Source organism: Triturus cristatus, chromosome 7 (assembly GCF_964204655.1).
Source record: "Triturus cristatus chromosome 7, aTriCri1.1, whole genome shotgun sequence".
NCBI lineage: Eukaryota > Metazoa > Chordata > Amphibia > Caudata > Salamandridae > Triturus > Triturus cristatus.
The window spans coordinates 405,365,201-405,391,569 of NC_140590.1; the positions used below are offsets into that span (position 1 = coordinate 405,365,201).

The window sequence follows — 26,369 nt, forward strand, 5'->3', positions numbered from 1 at the left end:
GGTTTACAGAAGTTAAAGTAGATAATACCTTACGCTCTATTTGTGGTAGTGTGGAGGAGCGGTAAGGCTTTATCAGAGGGTAGTACTAAGCATTTACTGTAGACAGTCAGGCAAGAAATTATTTCACACACTCAAAGACTGAACTCTGACCAATTTGTTTTGTAGAATAATATTATTTTGTTGTATGTTCTTTCTAGAACCAATCAAGGCTTGGCACAGGTAAGTGTAATAGTACTTTGCAAGAATAATGCAGTTGAATGCAATTGGTTTGGTTACAGGCAAGTCAAACGTTCACAAACAGTTGAAATTACTACACAGTTACTTTATAATTACTTTGTGAGTAGTTGTTGATTACTTTTCTTACTCAGTGTGGTATACCTAGATACCACACTGGGACATTTCCTGGATAAAGATAAGTAATGCAATTTGTAATGAAAACACACTTGTATGACTTTCATTGAATTTCCAACTCCACACTTAGAACTTTTTTCACAGAAAAGCAGTCAATGCCATCCTATGGGAGGAAATTAAGTTATCGGTTTACAGGTAAGTACTTGGTTTTGAGAGTTGGGTTTCTGGGGTTAGAACAAGGATGCACTCCAAGAGCACCCTCAGCTGCACTAGGACAGCCGGGTGCAGGGTGCTGAGACCCAATGTTATCCAATGGAGGGTAGGGGACCTATGGTTGGTGGCTTCTCACTGGCACGCTGTGAGAAAGTGACCTCTTTCTGCATGGTTCACCCACTTTTTGCTGAACTGCTGATGTACTTTGAGTGTGCCCAGGGCTCCTGCCAATCAGGTACCCAGGGCCTATGTTCTTTCCCTAAAACTGCATTGAAGACGAAACCCAATTGGCACTCTTACCACAAGTCAGTCCCTGGATATGGTACCACGGGTACCATGGGGACTGTGACCAGGAAGAGTCTCTAAGGGCTGCAGCACTTATTGTGCCACCATCAGGGTCTCGACTAGCACCGACGACACCCAGAGCACTGCCGAACACCTGCATTTCCAGTTCCACATAGACCCTCACTACACCCTCAGAGGCACCGACCCCCGGACCCTGCCCCCAGTACAGCGACTCCATCGCCGACTTCATCAGCACGCACGCCTGACCTCCACCGACTACATCCTCCTCGGAGACCTGAACTTTCACCTTGAGAACAAAGACAGCAACACCACAACCCTGATAGACAACCTTGGACTGAGGCAACTCGTCACCACGCCCACCCACTCCGCCGGCCACACGCTCGACCCAGTCTTCTCCTCAAGCCCGCACGTCTCCTTCAACCACACCACCGAACTCCTCTGGACCGACCACCGCTGCATCCACTTCACGTTCCAGAAACCCACCACCCAACAGATCCCCGCCGCTGATGGAGCAAAATCACCGAAGATCAACATCATGCAAACCTCGTTCTCAGCCCACCCACCGTACCCTCCAACACCAACGATGCTGCCCCCAGCTTCAGAAGCTGGGCCAAGGAATGCACCAACACCCTCACCCCGCTGAAGAAACCCCCCCTACAGAGACACCAGCAAGAGGGCCAGCTGGTTCACCCCAGAACTCCTAGCCTCCAAGCAAGCTTGCCGGAAGCTAGAGAAGAAACGGCACAATGAACAGACCACGGACAGCCTCACAGCACACAAGGACGCCATCCGCAACCACCACCACCACCTCATCAAGGCTGCCAAGACCTCCTTCAAAGACCACCTCGACAATGACGCACACAACAGCAAGGAGCTCTGCAACATCGTGAAGGGACTCTCCAACCCCAGCTCCAACACCAACGACATCCAGCCGTCGCAAGCCCTGTGCGTCTCCCTCGCCCCTTTCTTCCACCGCAAGATAGCAGACATACACAACAGCTTCAACACCCAGACAGCCTCAACAGACAGCAACACAACAGACTCGCCTCACATCATCGACTACGACCCCCTGCTAGCCTTGGCCAGCGTGAGCACCAATGACACCATCAAGACCATGAGCACAATCCACTCCGGCTCTCCGTCAGACCCATTCCTGCACCACGTCTTCAACAAAGCAAGCAGCTCCATCGCACCCCATCTGCGCAACGTCATCAACCTCTCTCTCGAGACCATGACCTTCCCAGAGAGCTGGAAACACGCTGAGATCAAAAAACCCAAGGCAGACCCAAGAGACCTCAATAACTTCCGGCTCATCTCTCTGCTCCCAGCCAAGGTCATCGAGAAGGTAGTCAGACAGCTAACCTGATACCTCGAAGAAAACAGAATCCTGGACCCTTCCAAGTCAGGGATCCGCAGCAACCACAGCACAGAGACTGCCCTCATCGCCGCCACCGACATCAGGACCCTGCTGGAAAACGCTGAGACTGCAGCACTCATCCTCCTAGACCTCTCCGCCACCTTCGACACTGTCTGCCACCACACACTACGCGCACGCCGCAGGGATCGGAGACAAGGCTCTAGAATGGACCACATCCTTCCTCTCAGGCAGAACCCAGAGCGACTGCCTCCACCCATTCCGATCCGAAGTCTCCGAGATAATCTGCGGCATACCCCAGGGCTCCTCCCTCAGCCCGACACTATTCAACATCTACATGACCCCGCTTGCACACGTCGCCAGACAGCACGACCTCAACATAATCTCCTACGCCGACGACACTCAAATGATCCTCTCCCTCACCAAGAACCCCATCACCGCCAAAGCGAACCTCCACGAAGAAATGAAGGCCGTCGCCGACTGGATGAAGGCCAGCCGCCTGAAGCTAAACTCGGACAAGACGGAGGTCCTCATCCTGGGCTCCAACCCTTCAGCCTGGGACGACTCCTGGTGGCCGACGGCACTAGGGACAGCCCCGACACCCACAGACCACGCACGCAACCTGGGAATCATCCTAGACTCAACACTCTCAATGACCAAGCAAGTTAACGCTGTCTCCTCCTCCTGCTTCACCACTCTCAGCATGCTCTGCTAAATCTTCAAATGGATCCCAACAGACACAAGAAAGACAGTCACCCAGGCCCTCGTCAGCAGCAGAATCGACTACAGAAATGCCCTCTGCGCGGGAGCCCCGACCAAGCTCAAACAACTACAACGCATCCAAAACGCCTCGGCACGACTGATCCTAGACGTACCACGCCACAGCCACATCACCCCCCACCTGAGAAAACCTGCACTGGCTCCCCGTCAACAAAAGGATATCCTTCAAGCTCCTCATCCACGCACACAAGGCACTCCACAAGACTGGCACTGCCTACCTCAACAGTCGTCTCTCCTACATCCCCAACCGCCAGCTACGCTCCGCCGAACTCTCACTAGCCACCGTTCCACGCATTCGAAGAACTACCACCGGCGGGAGATCTTTCTCCCACCTCGCCGCCAAAACATGGAACACCCTCCCACTGAGCCTACAACAGACCCAAGACCTGCTGACCTTCAGGAGAAAACTCAAGACCTGGCTGTTCAATCAGTAGCAGCCCCATACACACCCCCCCCCCCCCCCCAGCGCCTTGAGACCCTCGCGGGTATGTAGTGTGCTTTACAAATTATTGATTAGCAGGTTCGAGGGTAGACAGGCAGTTAAGGTTGGGGCTAAAGCAGTTGGTGTCTTCTTCCTAGCACCTGCACGGCAGGTCTTTCTTCTTGCTCTTTGTTTTTCGGAATCTGGAATCTAAGGAAGGAAGGTTCAGGGTGCCCCTAAATACTAGATTTAGGGGCTTTACAGGTAGGTAAAGGGCAGGTACCAATGGGTCCCTGTCCTGGGGTGGGTACACCCCCTATTCTGCCACTCTCCTGTGGGAGGGGGGCAGTAGCCTAGTCCCGATTGGGCAGGACCTCCCATCTTCAAGATGGCGAGGGCCCGGAGATGTGCTTCACCTCGCCTCCCCCACCTGAGGGGTGGGGTTGGCTGGCTGGCACATCCCCTGTCCTTATTTGCGGTTTCCGGCCAGGCTTCCCGCCAGAGTCTACTGTTGGGCAGAGAGGGTGTCTGAAAAGATCACACCATCTACTGATGTGTCTTGTGGTACCTACCTATTCTCCAACTACCCAACTTACCTCTCGAAGTGGTGGTGGCACCTGAAGAATCTTCATCCTCGAGCTTGCAGTCTTTTTCTAAACCGGAGATTTCCCATTGAAATCAATTAAGCGCCCGAAGGCTCAAAAGCACCCTGCACCCAGCCGCCCGAGTGGCCCTGGCAGTGTAACCTCTACACCTATCTACTTCCCCACTTGCCCTGAGTAAGTGACCAGGAGCCCAGCTCCCACAGCTGCGTGGCCTGCTAGTCAGCAGCCACCAACCAAGGCCCCCCTACCTCTCATAGGTTAACATTGGGCCTAACTCTCTCTGTACCCAGCCGCCCTTGTGCCGCTGAGGGTGAACCAACTGTACCTACCTGACCCTGGGAGACCCCGGAGCCCAGAACCGCGACTCTGCCAGTTGAGTACTTACCTTTAAACCGATAACTCAATTTTCTTCATAGGGTAACATTGACTGGCTTTTTCCTGAAATTTCTTCCAAGTGTGGACTTTTCAAATCTTAAAATATTACCCAAAAATCAGCAGAGCAACGAAAACGAAAATACTCACCTGCTCTTAGATTAGCTCCCAGTGCTGGATCTTGGTGCCCAGCACGGACTCTGAAAAATACTTACAACTGTACTTACCAGTAACCCAATTTTCTCCCATAGGAAATCATTGACTGTTTTTCTGTGAAATTTCTTCTGTGTCAATTTCTGCAATCTTTAAATATTCTTTAAAAATCGTACAATTTCTGAAAACATAATTACTTACCTGTTTTGGATAAAGGTCCCGGTACTGAGTCTAGGCACCCAGTACTGGATTACAAAAGTAACAAGAACATACTATACCTGCAAGTTGAATTTTCTGCCATAGGGAATCATTGACTGTTTTCTATGAAATATTTTCAAAGTGTCAACTTTTAAAATAGCAAAATATTGTCAAAAAATCATCACAGTAATTAAGTCGACTTTCAACACTTGATTCTAAGTACTGACCCAGGACTGAATCTAGGATCCAGTCCTGGAGTTCCAAAAGTAATCCTAAAAGTAATCTGTGGCAAATAACTTGAAACTTCCATTGAACTCAATGTATAATTGTGTTTAAAATTGTGTTGCCTATTGCAACCACTTGTAGCTTTCTACAAAAGTCAATTGCATATTGCAAAAGTATTTATATAAATCTCATTCTGAGAAAGTATATTTTGATACCTATTGTTGGTTCCAAAATAAAAACAAGCATATATTTTTATATATAAACCATTGGCCTAGAGTTCAGTTATTGAGTGTGTGAGACCATTTGCTGGCTGAGAGTGTGCAACAAATGCTTTACACTGTCCTCTGATACTGCCTTACTGCTCGACCAAGCTACCACTTTAGAGAGTAAGGTTATATCCAACTTTAGCCTCTGCCAAACCTCTGGGGACTGTGGACTCTGTACACCCTGTACCTATTTGGGAACAGTATATACAGAGCCACTTTCTCACATCATGCTTCTGTGCCCACACCACTGGCATAGGGCACCCAGCTAGAGGGGTGGCTGATGTATGACAGGGCAGTGTAGGCGGTGGGCATGGCACACAGGGATGGAGTAGTTTCTTTTCTGTAACTCCAGTTCTGTAGTAGGGGTATCTCTGTTATACTCATAATCTAGTGAATAGTCCCGCCCATGTGCGCGGACCCCGGAGCAATAAAAATAATCTCTTAAGTTGTCAAGTCATGCAGACCTGCATCCACACTTAAGAGAGAATTGCAAAGACAGATAATGCAGCCTATATCCACAGGCTACACTGTCCAGTACTTCAACGAGAAAGAATTCCACCAGCAACCACTAACAGTCCTGCCTGTCCAGCTTTTTCCATAGAGAAAGAAACCTGCCTCTTCCAGCAAAAGCCTCTGGAATGATAGAGAGGAAGGAATGGACAGACAAGCCCCATAGGCTGCCATTATGTGGCTCAGAACAGGATACTGTGCCTTTAAGAAAACTTTCCAGAACTTTTCCAGTATCCCAGAATGCACAGCAGGTCCCTTTTACTTTCAGTTCTTTTTGAAGGCGTAGCACGCCAGACCTGTAGCATTCCTTACATTTAACATTCATCTCTCCACCGGGGAGGAGGGCGGGCGCTTATGACTATAACAGAGATACCCCTACTACAGAACTGGAGTTACAGGAAAGAAACTACTCCTTCTGTAGTAGGGGATCTCTGTGTATAGTCATAATCTAGTGAATAGAATGGCAAGCCCATCCCCACACAAAAACGGCGCTGGAGAAGATTACAAAATAATACCACTACTGTGCGAACAAATTTCGCAGCGAAGCCTGCCCAACCTGAGCATCTGCCCTGGCATCCGCGTCCAGACAGTAATGCGCAGCAAAGGTATGGACCGACTTCCAAGTGGCCGCCTTGCAGATTTCTGCAATCGGAACCTTACGCAGCAAAGCAGTCGTGGCAGCTTTGCCCCTGGTGGAATGAGCCTTAGGTTTACCCCCTAAGGTCTTATTAGCCTTTTGGTAACACAACTGTATACAGGACACAATCCACTGAGAGATGGACTGTTTGGAGGTAGCAAGACCGGTCCTGACTGATCCATAATTGATAAACAATTGGTCTGACCTACGAATATCTTTGGTCTTATCAAGATAAAACTTCAACACCCTCCTCATGTCCAGGGAATGTAGCGACCTTTCCGCTGGAGAAGAAGGATTCTGAAAAAACGTAGGTAAAGTTATGGTCTGGTTGACATGAAAATCAGATATAACTTTAGGAAGAAATTTAGGGTGAGTACGCATAACAACCTTAGCAGCATGAAACACAGTATAAGGTTCTCGGCAACACAACGCCTGAAGTTCACTCACCCTGCGGGCCGATGCAATGGCCACTAGGAACGCCGCCTTCCAGGACAGGTGCTGCAACGAAGCCTTGTGAATAGGTTCAAAAGGCTCCTTCATCAATCTGGACAGCACCACATTCAATTCCCAGGAAGGCGAGGGAAGTCTGACCGGAGGGAACACCTTCTTCAAGCCTTCCAAAAAATCCTTGACCACAGGGATCTGAAAGAAGGAAGTCTGTGAAGGGCATTTCCTGTAAGCAGTCAAAGCAGCGAGATGAACCTTAATGGAGTGGAAATTAAGGCCAGACTGTGCCAAATGTAAAAGATATGGAAGGATGACATCTTCCTTACATGTCGTCGGGTCAAAGTTCTTAGATTTGCACCAGATGCAGAATCTCTTCCACTTGTAAGCATAGGTAGTCCTAGTGGAAGGACGTTTAGCCTCCTTCAGTATGCCCATACAATCTTCTGGTACATTCAAATGGCCATATTGCACTATCTCAGGAGCCATGCCGTCAAACTCAAAGACGAGAGGTTGGGATGCACCATCCGCCCCCCCGAACTTCGTGAGAAGGTCCGGCCTGCATGGCAGCCGCATGTGAGGAAGGAGAGACCGGTGAAGCAGATCCGTGAACCACCACTGCCTGGGCCATTCCGAGGCAATTAGGATCATCCGTGCCCTGGACTTGGACAGTTTGATGAGCACTGCCGGAATCAGGGGAATGGGTGGAAAAGCGTACAGAAAGCTGTTCGACCAGTCGATCCATAGCGCATTCCCCAGCGTCCCCTTCTGGTAGTACCTGGATGCGAAGTCTCAGCATTTGCTGTTTTCGGCGGTGGCGAACAGATCTACGTCTGGAGTCCCCCACCTTGCGAAGACTTCTCCTAGTACCTCGTCGTTTATGACCCATTCGTGGTTCTCCTGAAGCAGCCTGCTCAGCGCGTCCGCCTGAACATTCCGCACCCCCGGCAGATGCGTGGCCGTGATCATCAATCCGCGGGCCAGAAGCCAGCGCCAGATCGCCTGCGCCTCCTGCGACAGAGTGCGCGATCGCGACCCCCATTGCTTGTTGAGGTAATACATCGTGGTTGTATTGTCCGTCTGTATCAGCAACGAGGTGGTCTGGAAGGACGGATGAAAGGCCTTCAACGCCAGGTACACGGCTCTGAGTTCCAGGAAACTGATGTGGTACGTCGACTCCAACGGGGACCACTTTCCTTGTATCTGTAAGTCTCTGGAGTGCGTTCCCCAACCTTGGAGAGACGCATCCGTCACGATAGTCGTCTCGGGAATGTCCTTGTGGAAGGGAACCCCCCTAAGGAGATTCTCCGCCGAACACCACCATTTCAGAGACTGAAGAGCATGTAGAGACAGCCGGATCTTGTCGTCCCAAGAACCTGTTCTCTGATCCCGTTCCTCCAAGCACTCCTGCAGTGGTCGCATGTGCAGCCGTGCGTGCGGTGTGAGGAAGATACAGGAGGCCTTCGACCCCAGCAACGAAGACACCTTCCTCACTGTCGCTGATGGAGCGGCCATGAGGTCCTGAGCCTTCCGAAGGAGCGATAACCGTCTCTCCTCCGAAGGAGACACGCTTGCTGACCGTGTATCAATGGAGGCCCCCCAAGTACTGTATGCACTGGACTGGAGTTGGGGCAGATTTGGACATGTTGACGTGTAACCCCAGCTTGTTCAAAAGAACACACGTCCTCCGGAAGTGCGCCTGCGCTTCCGAAAAAGATGAGGCCTTGATCAACCAGTCGTCCAGGTACGGGTAGACAAACACCTTGTTCCTTCGCAGGTGCTCCGCTACTACTGCCATGCACTTCGAGAAGGTCCTTGGGGCAGACTTTAGCCCGAATGGCAGTACTGTGTATTGATCGTGATTGGCGCCGACTTGGAACCGCAGGAACTTCCTGTGTTTCCGTGCAATGGGCACATGGAAGTACGCATCTTGTAGGTCTATGGCACAGAGCCAGTCTCCCTGTTACAGCTGAGGGTAAATCTGATGCAAAGACAGCATGCAAAACTTCTCTCTGCGAATCCATTTTTTTGCTTGCCGCAAATCCAGAATGTGCCTGAACTCGTTCTTGTCCTTCTTGCGAACCAGGAAGAAACGAGAGTACAGACCTCTTCCCCTTTGAGACAGAGGTACGTCTTCCACTGCCTTTTTCCTTAACAGGATGTCTGCCTCCGCCTGGAGTTCTCGCAGTTGATACCGCGAGCTTACCGGCGGAATCGCTGGAGGCGGGCTGATGAATCGAAGACTGTATCCATTGCAAACAATATTCAGCACCCACTTGCCCGGAGTAATTTTTCTCCACTCTGCCGGAAAAAATTGAATGCTTCCCCCCCCACTGGAGTGGGTAACGGTTGCAGGGGAAGTAAATGCTCAGGGCCGCGACTCGGCCGGGCCCTTGGTAGCCGGAGCGGACTGCTGGCCCCCTCTACCCTTCTGGCGTTTTTGGAAGGGTTCACGGAACTGCTGGTGTTGCTGCTGTCCCGAGGCCTGCCCACGCCCTCTGCCCGCAGACCCGAACCGTCTCTGGAAGGGGCGTTTCTTCTTTTCTGGCTTCTCCAAACCGACAGCCGTCAGGGTCTCCGCCTCCGTCTTCATGCGGGCCATCTCATCGTCCGCATGTTGCCCGAACAGGGTTTCCCCCGAGAAAGGCAGATTGGCCACTCTCTGCTGAGCCTCCGGCTTAAGCGAGGGGAGGCGAAGCCACGCGTGCCGCCGTTGGCTGACTCCATGACAGTACCCATGCGCCGCCAGCAGGGACACATCCGCTGCCGCACTGATCACCTGGTTGGAGACTAGCATCCCCTCACGCAGAGTCTCCAAGAAGTCTTCCCTCTTATCACGAGGCAGCAGCTCCGCATACTGCTGGAGAGACTCCCAAAGGGCCCGGTCGTAACGCCCCAACAGGGCCCCGGCACTTGCCGCCTTCATGGTGGTGGCAGTCGTACCACAAACCTTCCTGCCCGCCGAATCCAGCCAGCGGCTTTCCTTGTCGGGCGGAACTATCGATGAGGGGGTGGTAGCATGCTGCTTCCTCGCCGCCGTCACAGTGACTGAATCTGGCTTAGGGTCCGTTCTCAAAAAGGTCGGGTCCGAGTCCGGAGCCCGATACTTCTTCATAAGCCGGGAGGGGGCGGGTTTCGTCACTGCCGGAGTGAGGAACAACCAGTCCCGGCACGAGAGGCAGCAGGGGGCGAGACAGGTGCTTTTTGTGCAGCGTCTCGAATATCATGGACGTCGTAGGTGTCTGTACCGTCACCGTAATTCCCAACTTGGCTGCACCCCTCAGCAGTACCTCCTGGAAGGAGACCAGATCGTCAACCGGCGACACCCTCGTCTCGGGTGAGTCCGACAGCGTCAGAGAGAAGTCCCTGGCCGATGATCGAGTGCGTGATCTGGATCTGCGCCTTCTGTGGCGCCGTCTCGATGTTGAGGACGAACGCCCACGGCTCCGCGACCTCCCTCTCCGTCCGGAGCGGGAGCGCGATCTTCTTGGCTTCGGTCTGTCAGCCGGCCTCGCCGGGCCCGGCGACTGTGGCTTACCCTGGCGCCGTGGCTGAGGCGTTCCCTGCGGTGGCGTCGGATACCTGGGCAATGAGACCGATCTCGTCGGAACTGGTGGCGGGCCCGAAGGGCTGCGAGGCAGAATCCCAGGAGGGGGAGGAGGGGGAGTTGGCGGTGGCGGCGTCAGCGGCGGTGGTGGAGGCGGAGGCAGCGTATAGACCACTGAGTACCCCGATCCCGGGGACTCCGTCGAGGGACTCCTGGTGTCCGGGCGCCCCCTGGACGTCGATCGCCCCCTCGACGTCGATCGCCCCCTCGACGTCGATCGCCCCCTCGACGTCGATCGCCGCCTCGACGTCGATCGCCCCCTCGACGTCGATCGCCGCCTCGACGTCGATCGCCGCCTCGACGTCGATCGCCGCCTCGACGTCGATCGCCGCCTCGACGTCGATCGCCGCCTCGACGTCGATCGCCGCCTCGACGTCGATCGCCGCCTCGACGTCGATCGCCGCCTCGACGTCGATCGCCGCCTCGACGTCGATCGCCGCCTCGACGTCGATCGCCGCCTCGACGTCGATCGCCGCCTCGACGTCGATCGCCGCCTCGACGTCGATCGCCGCCTCGACGTCGATCGCCGCCTCGACGTCGATCGCCTCCTCGACGTCGATCGCCTCCTCGACGTCGATCGCCTCCTCGACGTCGATCGCCTCCTCGACGTCGATCGCCTCCTCGACGTCGATCGCCTCCTCGACGTCGATCGCCTCCTCGACGTCGATCGCCTCCTCGGCAGCGAACGCCTCGACGGCGAGCGCCTCGACTGCGAACGCTTCCTCTTCGCCGACGGCGAACGGCGACCTCCCCTCGATGGTGAGCGCCGATGCCGGGCCTGATCTCGACGTCGATGCCTCGACGGAGACGTTGACGGCGTCGACGCCGACGATGCCGTCGACGGCGGTCCGATCAGTTCCCTCGACGTCGAACGTCGACGGCGCTTCTACCCAGAGCCCTGGGGGGGGGGGACGGTGAACACACCGTGGTCATCCCTCTCGACGCCTTAGTTGACGTCATCGATGCCGGTGGAGAATGGGGGCACTTGTCGGTCTTCCTGCCCCTGGGGAGCCCCCCAGAGGCCTCAGCATGGGCAGAATCAGCCCCTCCTGACCCACCTTGTGCCTTCAGCCTTCTGTCCTCCAGGACTTGGAGCCTGATCTTCATTCTTTCCCTCAGGGTCCTGGCTGAGAACGAGTGGCAGATATCACACTCCTCAGGCACATGGAACTGGGGAAGGCAGCTTATACACACCTTGTGTGTATCTGACTTAGCCTTCTTTCTGTCGCACTCTGGACACTTATCGAACAAGCCAGGCATGTTGACAGCACCAGAACACGAAACTCTTGAAAAATTGACAAAAAACACCAATAAACCCTTGAAAAGGGAGAGCTCAATGCTCCAGGGTCCTGCTAGCAGGAGCCGGAAAAAAAAATGAAAGTAAAAGGGACCTGCTGTGCATTCTGGGATACTGGAAAAGTTCTGGAAAGTTTTCTTAAAGGCACAGTATCCTGTTCTGGGCCACATAATGGCAGCCTATGGGGCTTGTCTGTCCATTCCTTCCTCTCTATCATTCCAGAGGCTTTTGCTGGAAGAGGCAGGTTTCTTTCTCTATGGAAAAAGCTGGACAGGCAGTGCTGTTAGTGGTTGCTGGTGGAATTCTTTCTAGTTGAAGTACTGGACAGTGTAGCCTGTTGATATAGGCTGCATTATCTGTCTTTGAAATTCTCTCTTAAGTGTGGATGCAGGTCTGCACTACTTGACAACTTAAGAGATTATTTTTATTGCTCCGGGGTCCGCGCACATGGGCGGGACTATTCACTAGATTATGACTATACACAGAGATCCCCGACTACAGAAGTGGAAGTGAGGGAAAGGAGCACACCTTGAATTTAACTTTGTTTGGTTTTTAGTATGCGACACGTTTAAGATTGTTAAACCCTGGGGTGCTAAGGTACTAATGCCGCTGTCACTGCGGAATTGAAAATTAGAAAAAAGGGAAAGTGGGAAAACCTACCTAGTACCTCGCACTATTCACAGACTTGGGGAATTCCCCCAAGGACTCATATTGAATCAGAATTGTTCCAAATAACATTTCAAAATAGAAAAAAACTTTACACAAATGTAAGTAAAAACAAACATTTTTAGTATTGAACCATTTGATCTGAAATTGGAGTTCACATTGGTACAACAAGTTAATGGTTTCTTAACTATGCGTACAAATTAACTGGTTCACATTTGAACAAAATATAGCTGGTTTATACATGAAGAAAATTGCTTTCAATTCGTAGGTGGAAAAATGCCCAATGCATTTCGGGATTATAAACATCCCTTCGTCAGGGGCCGTCCTAAAACAAATAAAAGCTTCATAAATTTTTCATAATTGAAACCTTGTGAAAATACTAATGCAGTGATGTTCAAGTGGAGGTTAGTAATAGCACGCAGCATGCTTATCGCTTGAAGCCGTGGTTTAATTCAACTTCTGTAGAGATACCCTATGTAGGTGTGGTGACCACAACTGTGAGCATGAGTCATGCGAGATATGGTTGACATTGATGATATTCATATAAAGAATGTGATGTGGAAATTGAAAGGCACAATATTATTAGCCCGTAAAAGGAAATTAGAATGCTTGGAGGTGCAGATTAAAAGAAATGCACGAGCCTGAAGTTGCTCACCTGAAAACAAGGTTGATCACGCAAACAAGTATCACAACCGAATGGAGTGTAAGAGAGATCTAACACAAAGCGTATAATAAATGGTGGGTTCATGTCATCTGCAGTGCGAATGAAGGTAGCTGTTGAAAGGTTAAATTCCTGTAGTAGTTTAAAGCTTACCTAGTTCACTGGGAGTGAAGAGGCAGCGCTGCCAAGTCTGTAAGGAATGATGGCCCCATACAGAGCCTCCCGTCCAATGCGTTGAAATGTACCCGTGTAGCGGGTCGACCGCTAAAACAAAAATAATTGAGGTTGTAATAAATGGAAACTGAAGCTTAAAAAATTCCCCTTAATGTGTGAAACAAATACCTGTACAGCCGGAAACCGGGACGTGTGGAGCTAACGATTCAAAGTCTGTAGCTCAAGATGAAACAGGCGCAGTGATTGGGAGAAGGATCGTGGGTACTAAAAGGAATGCTCAGCGGTGAGGAGATCACGTGCAGCGATAGACAAGGAAGAAATCCTACTGAGTTGCCAATGAAACGATAAAAACAACCGAATGGCCGGACCATCAAATGATGAACCTTAAGAAATGCATAACTGCAAAGTGCGATACTCCCAAGCTCGGGAACGTATGCAATGAAACGAGAATAAAGCACCTGAATGTTGGGAGTCGAAAAAGATGAAACACCCATGCATGAATCCGGGTCTGAATGACTGGGGAAAAAAGAAATAATAATGATGGATGTTTACAGTGCATAAATATTGACGGATGTATATTGTGGGAAAACCAATAATATGTGCAAATTAGTAAAGTGCTCTTAATGTATATATGTCTAGGCGCTTCCTACATATAAACACTTTGATAATTTGCTGGTACAAAATATACAGTGTAACATCGATGCATGAACATAAACGGAAATGACAGGGTATGGTTGTGCAATCATATCTCCAAAATATTAGGCAATAAAGGGAATTAAAGAAAGGATGGAAATGGGGTGTAATACGATGCGTGAATGAAAAGGAAAGAGAAAGAATGTATGTGATGAAAGTGTGCTTGTATTCACAGAAAACAGTTCATGTCAATCCGGTCATTGAGACCGGATGGAATCAAAGTGTTAAGGTGTTTGATCAAGTAGATTTCTCTTTGTAGCAGTTTTTGCGATGTGTCGATGCCCGGAGTAGTACTGATAATCTCAACTACCTGAAATCTCAATTGGGAGATGGTATGATGTAGTTCGTTCCAGTGTGTAGCGAGTGGAGAAGAAATACTGCGATTCCTAATTTTGCTTTTGTGTTTCGTGATTCTCACTTTGATTTTCTTTCCGTTTTGCCAATGTAGGCTTTGCCACAAGGACATTTGATGCAATATATTACATTCATAGAGTTGCAGTCACGCGAATGTTGCAAAATGATTGATTTGCCTGAGGATGGATGTGTCAGGGTATTTCCCATGATCACATTGTTGAAGTGCACGCAGTTGTTACATTTAGTCATTCCTTTGTAATGGGTGATGGTACGATTGATGTATGTTCTAGATGAAAGTGTTTTGAGATTTTTCCCGCGAGTGTACGCGAATAATGGCTTGTTGGCGAAGATTTTGTTAAAGTCGTCTTCTGATGATTACATCTCCCATCTTGAATTGATAATATTTTTTATTGCTTTTGCAGCTGTGGAGAATTTGGAGACAGACTGGGCGGTCAGTTGTTTTTTGCGTTTGTTTTTGGAGCAACGTGGTTCTGTCTTGTTGTTGTGCCCGTTGTAAACACTCTTGAAGAACACTGTCTGGATATCCCCGATTTTTAAAGCGGGAGATGTATTCACGTTCTTTGTTTTTGGTAGTTACTGGGTTTGAACAGATCCTTCTGATTCGGAGAAATTGCGAAAATGGCAGGTTCCTGAGAAGACTGTTAGGATGAAAACTGGTGTAGTGCAGGGTGCTGTTACGGTATGTAGATTTCAGGAATACTGAGGTTTCAAAGATGTTTTTATCTTCTGTTTTTGTGATGAGAACATCTAGAAACTGAATCTTGTGCTTCTGGATATTCCAAGTGAACTGAATCCTGGGGTTAATGGTGTTCAAATCTGTTCTCATGGTTTCTAATTGGGTCGTGGTGCCTTTCCAGAGAATAAATATATCGTCGATGTAACGACAATACATCAATATGTTGTTCCACCTGTTGGGATTGGTCATTATGTTTTCATGTTCAAAAAGTGCCATAAATGTATTGGCATATGCCGGTGCTCCGGAGAAACCCATGGAAGTTCCCGTGAGTTGGGCGTAGAACTGTCCATCCCCCTCAAAATAACTGTGGTTGAGGCAAAAGTGTAGGATTTTGAGGATAAACAATTTTTCTACTCCTATGTCTGATGATTGAAGCAGTGCCCACTCTGTGGCTTCTAGGCCAGCTTGGTGTGGAATGGATGTATACAATGCCGTAACATCAATTGTGCATTAAATGATGTTGGAAAGATCAGTGTCCTGTAGTGTGTTCAACTGTTGTAAAAAGTGTGTAGTGTCTTTAATGTATGATGGCCATTTTTGGACAAATTGTTGTAAATAATGATCGACAAATTTTCCTAAAGGTTCAAAAATAGATCCACAAGCTGAAACGATGGGACGAAATGGAGGTACTGACGGGTTTTTGTGGATTTTGGGGATCATGTACAATTTGGGACGTCTGGCATGTGAGGTGGTGAGGAAATTCTTAATCTGATCTGTAATCCAATCTTGTTCAACTGCTTCCTGTAGTAATTGAAACAGTATATTGTTCAATTGTGTAGTAGGATCCTGGGGTAGGGACATGTAGGTGTTGGTATCCATGACATGTTCATAAACTTTAGGCTTGTAGTATAAGGTGTCCATGAGGACTATGGCACCTCCTTTATCTGCTGGTTTTAAAGTGAGATCTGGATTGTTAGCAATGTTGGTAATGAGTGATCGTTCTCTTTGGGTGAAGTTGTTCTGTTTAGAGGTTTGAAAATTGATGAGGGCGATGTCTTTGTGTACCAGTCGTTCAAAAGTGTCCAAGATTTTGTGAGACACCGGAGGTACGAATTTGCTACGAGATTTAAATGGATTGGGAAGGCTTGGTGTTGCTTGATCACCAGGTGGAGCAATGTTGGTGAAAAAGTGTTTTAATCGTAGTTGCCGCATGAATTTGTATAAATCCACTTCAACATCTAGTAACGTTGTTTTGTTGGTTGGTACAAATGACAATCCTTTTGAAAGAATGTCTATTTGGTCTTTATTCAAGGTGTGTGATGAGATGTTAATCACTAGGTTACTGTCTTCCCGCTCCTGAGTGATTTGCCTGATTTTTCTCTTTCCTCGCCTTGTTTTTCTGGGGGACGGGTTAAATCCGCGGCTTGTGGTAAAAAAGGCGATTGTACCGTTGTTGAGGAAGACTCTGACTGTAGTGCTTGTACCTGAAGTTGATGGTTGAGTTGGTAGTGGTCTTCTTTTAGTAGTTAGTTCTTGGTCAGAAATAGTGCTTTCATCTGATGATGATGTTCATTTGTTATCAAATCTCCTTCTAGAGTATATGTCCGCCCAGGTGTATACCTCATTTAGTTTATAGTCTATTGTGTCTCTTTTAAATTTACGAAGTTTGCCCTCTTGGAGTTCCTATTCATATTGGTCAAGTTTGATTGAGGACCTCTAGTTGGATTTTCCATGCTTCTGTTTCCATTCGTGGTTGTAATTCCATTTATTATACGCTTCGTGTTACAGATCTCTCTTACACTCCATTCGGTTGTGATACTGGTTTGCGTGATCAACCTTGTTTTCAGGTGAGCAACTTCAGGCTCGTGCATTTCTTTTAATCTGCACCTCCACGCATTCTAATTTCCTTTTACGGGCTAATAATATTGTGCCTTTCAATTTCCACATCACATTCTTTATATGAATATCATCAATGTCAACCATATCTCGCATGACTCATGCTCACAGTTGTGGTCACCACACCTACATAGGGTATCTCTACAGAAGTTGAATTAAACCACGGCTTCAAGCGCTAAGCATGCTGCGTGTTATTACTAACCTCCACTTGAACATCACTGCATTAGTATTTTCACAAGGTTTCAATTATGAAAAATGTATGAAGCTTTTATTTGTTTTAGGACGGCCCTTGACGAAGGGATGTGTATAATCCCGAAATGCATTGGGCATTTTTCCACCTACGAATTGAAAGCAATTTTCTTCATGTATAAACCAGCTATATTTTGTTCAAATGTGAACCAGTTAATTTGTACACATAGTTAAGAAACCATTAACTTGTTGTACCAATGTGAACTCCAATTTCAGATCAAATGGTTCAATACTAAAAATGTTTGTGTTTACTTACATTTGTGTAAAGTTTTTTCTATTTTGAAATGTTATTTGGAAAAATTCTGATTAAATATGAGTCCTTGGGGGGATTCCCCAAGTCTGTGAATAGTGCGAGGTACTAGGTGGGTTTTCTCACTTTCCCTTTTGACACAGGGATGTGGGCCATGTCGACTCTTGGTTTTGTCTTGTGCCCAGGCACCTCAACCTGCAAGGGCAGTGTGTGTGCGTTAGGGTACAGGGCCTCTAAGGGTGGCACAATGAGTGCTGCAGCCCTTAGAGGCCTTCCCTGGTCACAAGGCCCTGGGTACCTAGGGTACCATTTACAAGGGGCTGAGAAGTGGCCAGGGTTTGCCAATTTGGGTTTGAAGTTTTTAGGGAAGGAACATAGGCCCTGGGCACCTGATTGGCAGGAGTCCAGGGCACACTCAGTCAAAGTACATTCAGCAATTCAGCAAAAAGTGGGGGCTTACCATGCAAGAAAGATGGCACTTTCTCACAGAGACTCCCCTTTGAAACGAACAGGGCAGCCGAGGACAAACCTGCACTCTGCACCCAGCTGCCCTAGTGCCGCTGAGGGTGCACCTTTGGTGCCATCTTGAACCCCCATTTGCCCTGAGCTTAAGTCCAGGAGCTTTGCTCCCACAACCTTCTGGCCTGCTCATGGATAACACTGGGCCTCAACACACTGCTTCCGGCCGCCCTAGTGCTGCTGAGGGTGTAACAAGAGTGCACCCTTGACCCTGGGGGGCCCCTTAGTCTACCCCCAGAACACCAACTCCCACAACAGAATACTTACCTTTGAACCGATAACCCAATTTTCCTCCGTAGGTTAACATTGACTCTTTTTATGTGAACATTGGAGTTGGAAAACCTATGAAAATCTTTAAAACTGAATAACAAACGCTTTTACTTGCCTGTTTACAGAAATTGTCCCAGTGTAGTATCCAGGTATACTACACTGTGTAAGAAAAGTCATCTGAAAAGTAATTTACATGACCTGCTAGTGAAAAGTAAATACAAAGTATCTGTACAGTATTTCACAGCATTGCATTACCAGTAATTCAAACTGTAACCCAACCAAAGTATATACACAACTGCAATTCAAAACTGTATTAGCACTGCAAAGTTTTTATCACTTACCTGTGCCAGGCTTGCTTGGTTCTAGGAAAATAAAATAACTAAAAGAATATTTTTTTATACCAAACCAATTGATCTGAGTTCAGTCTGAGTGTGTGACAATCATTTGGTGATAGTGTGTGTACAACAAATGCTTAACACTACCCTCTGATAAAGCCTTGCTCTTCGCCCACACTACCACAAAATGAAAGTAAGGTGCCATCTACTTTTACATATACCTACCTTTGGGGTTCTACTGAACTCTGTAAACACTATACCTTACTTTGATATAGTATATACTGAGCCAGCTTCCTACATGTGCCCCAGAATCATCCAGGGTGGTCTCAAAAACCTACCTACGCATCTGTCTTTGGTGGTGCCCCATAAACGTTCGGATAGAAACCCAGTTCACATTCAAATTGAAGTTCACAAACCACCCTGCCTTACACATACATTTTTGGGAGTTTAAGTTGCAAAAAAGAGACTAAACAAACTACATTCTTGTTGAACTATACAGTCCCTATAATTCACCATAAAAAGCATACAAAAAAAAGGAAAAGGACAAATCAAACCTAAGTAAATGTACACTTTTTTGCAGATGTGTGCAGGTTAAACAAGCCCAAAATAAAAACTAGTAAAAAGTTTATAAAAACAACCTATAAAAACTTTTGTACTGACATTTTGCTCAGAATATTGTGGCCACTATTTAATCCATCCGCGATATTTTAGATCTACATCCAAAATCGTAGGTCTACTATCACAAACATTAACAAAGTCTAGAAGATTGCTTAAACACCGTTGGCACAAAGGAGAACTTATTGGGGTGCTCAGGCTGAATGGCAGGCAAGTTAAAATAAAAATAAAAAAAAACACATCAAAATAACTTACCAACTTCTTAGAGAGAAGCAACGCTGTGTTATTGTCACTCTCCAGGGCCCAGGATGAAAATCGTAGAATGTGCTCCTGATGCCGCTGCAGTTTTGTCATGTTCCAGTGCTGTCTTTCCAGTTTCTCTTGCTGTCCCTCAGTCACCCTCTATGGCCAAAACAGAAAAAGAACAGAGAACGATTTCAATAGAAATTCACCTATATTTATTTTGAATCCGAAAGATTTCCCGTGTATCCTGATCACTAACCACCAAGACTAGAGAGTTAGCTTTGCCATAAGGAAAATGGGGCCCATAAGGAGAATTTGTCCCATCCGAACATCTAATGTACAGAATCTCTCAATGCATGACCCGGTTCAGTACAGTCTTTCCCTGGTTTTAAAAGTACCCCTGCAGACTAGACACCAGCCCAGGTCTTAACAATTAAGCTCCTATTAAGTTGTTTAAAGCAATTACAATACTTTGTACTCCGAATAGCATAAGCAGAGGAGGGAAGTGTTTCTGCCAAGTGTGTCCAATTCAATTAATACCATTCATCATCTTATTGGGTTTGCTTTGTTTGCCCTAAATAGGCAGGGTATGCCAAGACATGGGTCCGTTGCTCACTTTGTCACTGGATTCAAGCTAGCCTGGCAGTTGAGGGGTATTACCCGGAAACCAGTCCCAGGATGCTTGTTTCTGGTCCAGGAAAGACACCGCTTGGCATTTCGGGCTGACTGTTCCCATGAGGAACAGGGTCAAGACTGATTTGCAAATGGCTGGGTCTGAACTGGGGGGGGGCGAAGTGAGCAAAAGAACGATGACTGATTCAACCCAGATTTAATAGTGACTGAGGGCGAGTGTCTGAAAGGTTTCAGTGCTCCATCCATCATCTTATTGTGTTTGCTCAATTCAATTAATACTCCAGCAGCCTTGCTGAGAAGTGCAGAGTGTAGTGTAAAAACTTTGCTTTCATATAGGAGGAAGGTTTTTATTTGATTACATGGGTCTTATGAGACTCAACCCACTGCTTTCACTAACACATTAGGATTGTGTGAGGCCTCCTCTTGGAGCTCTGGGCAAGCAGTGGTCTGCAAGTAGCATCCAGTTCAGATACTTTTTACAGCTTGTTTCACAGGACCAAAATACTGTTAAACTCCGATTAACTAGACAATTTACTTTATTCTCTCAGGGTAGAAAGGAATAACAGTTAAGATTTATGTGAGGAGGTGGTGAGAAACTTATTTACATTAGGATAGAACAATACACTCATTAACATCACAGTTCAGTTAGGGTTTTATTTTAAAAACACAAGTAAAGAAATTCATTAGTGAAACACAAGTAAGCTGAAGTAATAAAAAAACAAAACACAGACTGCCAGAAATTTCTGTGGTGAGAACACCGCCAGACCGAGTTGGAGCTTTACCAATATATTTCTGTTAACATTGACTATGACCAAGATTATCGAAGGAGGCATGGTTCAGCCCAAATCTAGGACTGCGAACTATGGAAGTGGTCTGCGCCAAATTGTTGCAAAACCGTGACCAGTGAATACAGGTGTGTTGAATTTTGATCGATATCTGGCTGTTGAGTAATTCTCAAATAAAAATTGTGGAGCAAAAAGTTAAACCAAGAACAGAAGAATTCCAAAGTGATCCCTTTTGTGGAGGGTCACCACTTGTTTGGGGAAGGGGGTGGGAGGGGAGCAAGGGGGCAGGGATTGAAGAGGGGACTCACCTGCTCAAATGCACTAACAATGGGATACTGCTATCCAGTGCCAAGGATGTGCCTTCTGACCCATAAAACATGTTGAAATTGGCTTAAAACCATATTGTCAGATTCAGATTTTATAGAAGGCTATAGTATATGGTGAAAAAATTAAACCCATGGAAAGTTAAATACCACTTGTAGACTGCAGCACCTATTGTGCCATCAACTATAGTGGCAATGAAAAGGAAAACGCTACTTACCAGTATGCATCTGTTCTTGGCATGTAGAGCTGCAGAATTGTACACTGTGACTAGATTGCCATCTGGTGCTGTGCTCGGATGCTTGCACCTTGTTTTTTAGAAAGAGTCTTTTGTAGTCACAAAATAGGTAACTCCTCCCTTGGATGATAGTGCACATGGGCATCGACTCCATCCTCAGATTGTTTTTCGCCATGATGGAAATGGAGTTAGTAAGAAATAAAGAGATGTCCATGTGAATGTATCTAATTAAGATAATACTGGGACAGATAAAGGTTCCGGGGAGGCGGGAGGGCGTGTACAACTCTGCAGCTCTACGTGCCAAGAACAGATGCATACTGGTAAGTAGCATTTTCCATTCGAGGCATATGAGCTGCAGCTTGTACACTGTGCATAGAATGTACAGCAGTGTCTCCCCTAGCGGTGGTCACCTGTATCTGTTGCAGTGGATTGAAAAAGTGTTTTAAGAACAGCTTGGCCTACAGAAGCCTGTTGCTTAGCCTGCACGTCAACACAATAGTGTTTGGGAAGGTGTGTGGTGTAGACCATGTTGCTGCTTTACAGATGTCATCTAAGGGAATGTTCAGTAAGAATGCCATGGAAGCCCCTTGCTTGCGTGTTGAGTGCACCCTAGGGGGAATTGTTAATGTGCGTTTAGACTTTTGGTAGCATATTTGAATGCATTGGACTATCCACCTAGAGATCCCAGCTTTGGAGATGTGGTTACCTTTATGTGGTGGTATGAAGGCTACAAACTGTTCTTTTGTCTTTCTAAAGGGCTTAGTCCTGTCAATGTAAAAAAGTAGGGCGCTTTTGACGTCCAGTGTGTGAAGAGCTCTCTCTGCTACGGAGTCCGGGTTTTGGAAAAACACTGGTAACTCCACTGATTGGTTAAGGTGAAAAGCAGAGATTAATTTGGATTTGGGAAGGAATTTTGGATTTGTTCTAAGAACCACCTAGTTATGATGTATTTGTAAGAAAGGTTCTTGTATGGTAAAAGCCTGGATCTCACTTACCCTCCTGAGAGAGGCAATTACGACATGGAAAGTTACTTTCCACGTGACAAACAGCAGTTCACATTTGTGTAGAGGTTCAAATGGGGGACCCATGAACCTAGTAAGAATTTTTTTTTAAATCCACACTGGAGAGGCTGGCAGTCTGGGGGGGAATTATCCTTTTAAGGCCCTCCATAAAGGCTTTAATTGCAGGTACTCTAAATAGTGACAAGTGTTGCCTGTTTTGTAAATAAGCGGCAAGTGCTGCTAGATGTAATCTCATGGATGAATATGCTAGATTACACCTTTGTAAGTGTAGCAGATAGCAAATGATGTCCTGGATTGAAGCATCCAGCGGATCGATATTGTTAACGCAGGAGATGACAAATCTTTTCCATTCTGCTGCATAGCAAGCTCTAGCAGTAGGGCGTCTGGCTTCTTTAATGATGTTCATACAGTCCGGTGGGAGGTTAAGGTAACCGAACTCTAGGACTTCAGGAGCCAGATCGCTAGATTCAGTTGTCCTGGATCGGGGTGCCTTATCTCTCCATGGTTATGCGTTAGCAACGTTGGGGAGAGATGTACCTTTTGGTGTGTAACTACTGAAAGTTCAAGGAGTGTTGTGAACCACAGTTGCCGTGTCCATGTGGGAGCTACTAGGATCATCTTGACAGACTGTTGTCTGAGCTTGCGTACTACTAGGGGAAATCAGTCGGAGTGGCGGAAAAGCGTACGCAAATCTGCCTGACCAGTTCATCCATATCGCATTTACCTTGGATAACGGGTGTGGAAACCTGGCGGTGAAGGTTGGGCATTTTGCATTTGCGTGGGTGGCGAACAGATCTATGTCTGGTTGAGCCCACATTTGGAAAAATGGTTGAAGAACTTGGGGATGAAGTTCCCATTCGTGTATCTGCTGTGTCTGTCGACTTACCAGGTCCGCAATCGGATTGTGAACTCCTGGAAGGTGTTTTGCTAGAAGGTATATGTTTTGTGGAATGGCCCATCTCCATATGCTTTGCGCCAGTTGAGAGAACTGTGAAGCATGTGTGCCTCCTTGTTTTTGTATGTAATACATAGCTGTCATATTATCCGTCGGGACAAGGACAGTCTTGTGGTGTAGATGCACTTGGAACGATTTTAATGCTAGAAATATTGCCAGTAATTCTAGGTGATTGATGTGGAACACATTTTGTTGAGTGGTCCACTTGTCTTGAATTGTGTGGTTTAGGAGATGGGCTCCCCAGGTGGTGAGTGAAGCGTCTGCTGTTAGCACTATCTGTGGAACTGGCTCTAGGAACGGCCGCCCTTTGGAAAGGTTGTGTTTTCCATCACTGCAGAGAGCGATGTGTGCGGTTGTCCGCCAACACCACATCTGTAAGTTGTCCTTGAGCCTGGTTCCACTGATGTGCTAGGCATTCTTGTAAGGGGCGCATCTGAAATCTTGCGTGAGGTACGATAAAAATGCAAGAGGCCATCATTTCTATGAGTTGCATGAATACCCTTGCTGGGAGGGAATGCTGTGGCTGAAATTTGTCGATTAGGGTTGGTATACTGGCTATCCTGGCTGGATTGGGATATGCCAAGAGCTCTGGAGGGGTCTAATGTGGCCCCTAGATACTGATGTATATGGGAGGGCTGAAGATGTGACTTGGTGTAGTTTACTATGAATCCCGAGTTGTGTAGTAGCTGGATGGTTTGATGAATGTGATGAACACACTAGCTGAATGACTTGGCTTTTATCAGCCAGTCATCGAGGTATGGAAAGACCTGGATTTGCTGTCTCAAGTGTGCTGCTACTACTACAAGGCACTTTGTGAACACCCTGGGTGCGGTGGTCACCCCGAATGGAAGGACTTTGAACGGATAGTGTTGTCCGTTCACTATGAATCTTAGGTATTTCCTGTGAGCAGGGTGTATGGGAATGTGGAAGTAGGCATCCTTGAGATCTAGTGCAGCAAGGAAGTCGCCTTGTTGAAGTAGTGGGAGGTCCTGTTGAAGAGTGATCATATGCGAATGATCTGGCTGTATGTAGAAATTGAGAGGTCTGAGGTAGAGTATTGGCCTTAGGGTGCCGTCCTTTTTGGGTATTAGGAAGTACAGCGAGTAAACCCCTGTTCCTTGATGCTGTAGGGGAACTAGTTCTATTGCTTGCTTTTGAAGCAGTGAGAGAACCTCCTGTTTTAAGAGCGCGAGATGTTCCGTGGACACTGGACGCTATTTGGGTGGTATTGTGGGTGGGGTTGCTGTAAGTTCCAGGCAGTAACCATACTGTATCATTTGTCTTACCCACTTGTCGGTGGTGATGGAAGTCCAGACAGGTAGGAACTGTGATAGTCTCCCTCCGACTGGGGTGGAATGGTCTGGAGGAAGTGGAGGGAAGTCGCTGCTTATTAGTGGGGGAGGTGCAAGTGTTGTTGTTACCTCAGCCTCTCCCTTTGTTGTTATTTCCCCTGTTGGGGGATGTTTGTGTGGTGTTCTTGTAGGAAGAAGAGGCAGTGTCTGCTCCGATGTTTTTGGATTCTCCTCTAGAAGGAGCGACGAGGGGAACCACGTGTGAATGGAGACTGTAATGCCCCCATGGATTTAGCAGTCTGTGGTGCCCTTTTTCATTTTTTCTAGAGTGATGTCAACAGCCGGTCCAAAAAGTTGTCCTTGATTGAACAGCTGATTGAGGATAGTTGTTTGCACCTTCTGTTTGAAGCCAGAGATGCAGAACCAGGCATGTCGCCTGAGTAACACGCTAGTGTTAATGGACCTAGAGGCGGTGTCAGCTGCGCCAAGGGCACACTTGATTGATGCATTAGTTATTAATTTGCCCTCCGGAATAAAATCCATGGCTTTGGTCTTCTATTGTTCAGGTAAATGTTGCAATAGGGTTTCTAGTTGGTCATAGTGAGCCCTATTGTACCTAGCAAGTAATGCCTGTGTGTTGGCTATCCTCCAGTGATTAGCTGCCTGGGCAGCAACTCTTGCCGGAATTATCTAACAACTTTCACTCTTTATCCGGAGGTGGCGCATCACTGGAGGTCTGAGAGTTGGCACGTTTCCTAGCATTAATTACCACTAGTGAATCTAAAAGGTAGTTGACACTTGATGTATGTATGTGGGATCATTGGGAGCGGGTTTATATTTTTTGTCAATCCTGGGATTGAGAATTCTAGCCCTAACAGGGTCCTTGAATATGTCGGGGGCATGTTTATTGACACCTTTTAACATTGGCAGGGTTTGTTGTCTTTTGTGACTGTTCAAATGTGTCGAGTAGAAAGTCCTCGTCTGCAGGGTCAGAATGCATATGAACACCATGGTACAGAGTAGCTCTATTTACAAGCGGACCAAAGCCAATATTGTCATCTGAGGGAGATGGCTTTGTTGGATATGCATAGGGATCAGGGAGGTCTGGAGGATCTACTGGGTCATAATCATCCCAATCGTCCTGTGGTACGTCTGTGTTGTCATCAGGGTCAGTGAAAGGGTCATTGTTGCCTCCCCCATCGCCTAAATCATCTTCAACCTATGGTAGTGGTGAGTTTGGTGGAAGTATAGGAGAATGTGGAGGAGAGACAGGCTTAGGAGGAAGAACAGGAGAAGAGGGTCGTATAGGTGAAGTGGCACAGTCTTTTCTCTTCACAGGCACAAAAGGAATGCCTGGTGTGTCCAGTTTCCTCTTCTTGTGTGGAACAGTAGCCACATGTCCTGTTTTGGGGTCAATGTGGAGAGTTTTTTTGTTTCGGATCGATAGGATCCGGTCGAAAAATTTCTCTCTTCAGTAACCGCTCACGGCGCCGATTTCTTCGAGTCAGAGCGAGGTTTGGATTTCTGCTCCGGGGCCTTGGGAGTTGGTTTGGGGTCCTTCGGCTTGGATGTGGAGGCGGAATTTTTTTTCGTTTCCGAATGTTTTGGTTTTGGATCTGATGCCTTTTCTTTCAGCGTCGAAGTGTTTGGTGCCAATGTCTGTGGGGGTAGGCTGCACGCCCGGCTTCGGTGCAGAAGGTGCCTGCGGAACACTGAGATGAGGTATGCTCGGTCCAGAGCA

The 26,369-nt window shown here is 47.5% G+C and overlaps 1 protein-coding gene across 1 annotated transcript in view; it reads right to left on the bottom strand.

Moving 5' to 3' along the window:
- The window catches only part of TRIM28 (tripartite motif containing 28), a 563,778-nt gene that overhangs the window by 369,190 nt on the left and 168,219 nt on the right, over nt 1-26,369 (bottom strand). The window contains exon 7 of the mRNA XM_085616663.1: nt 19,395-19,541. Within this exon, the coding sequence (XP_085472789.1) occupies nt 19,395-19,541 (147 nt within the window). The remainder of the gene's footprint in view (nt 1-19,394; nt 19,542-26,369) is intronic.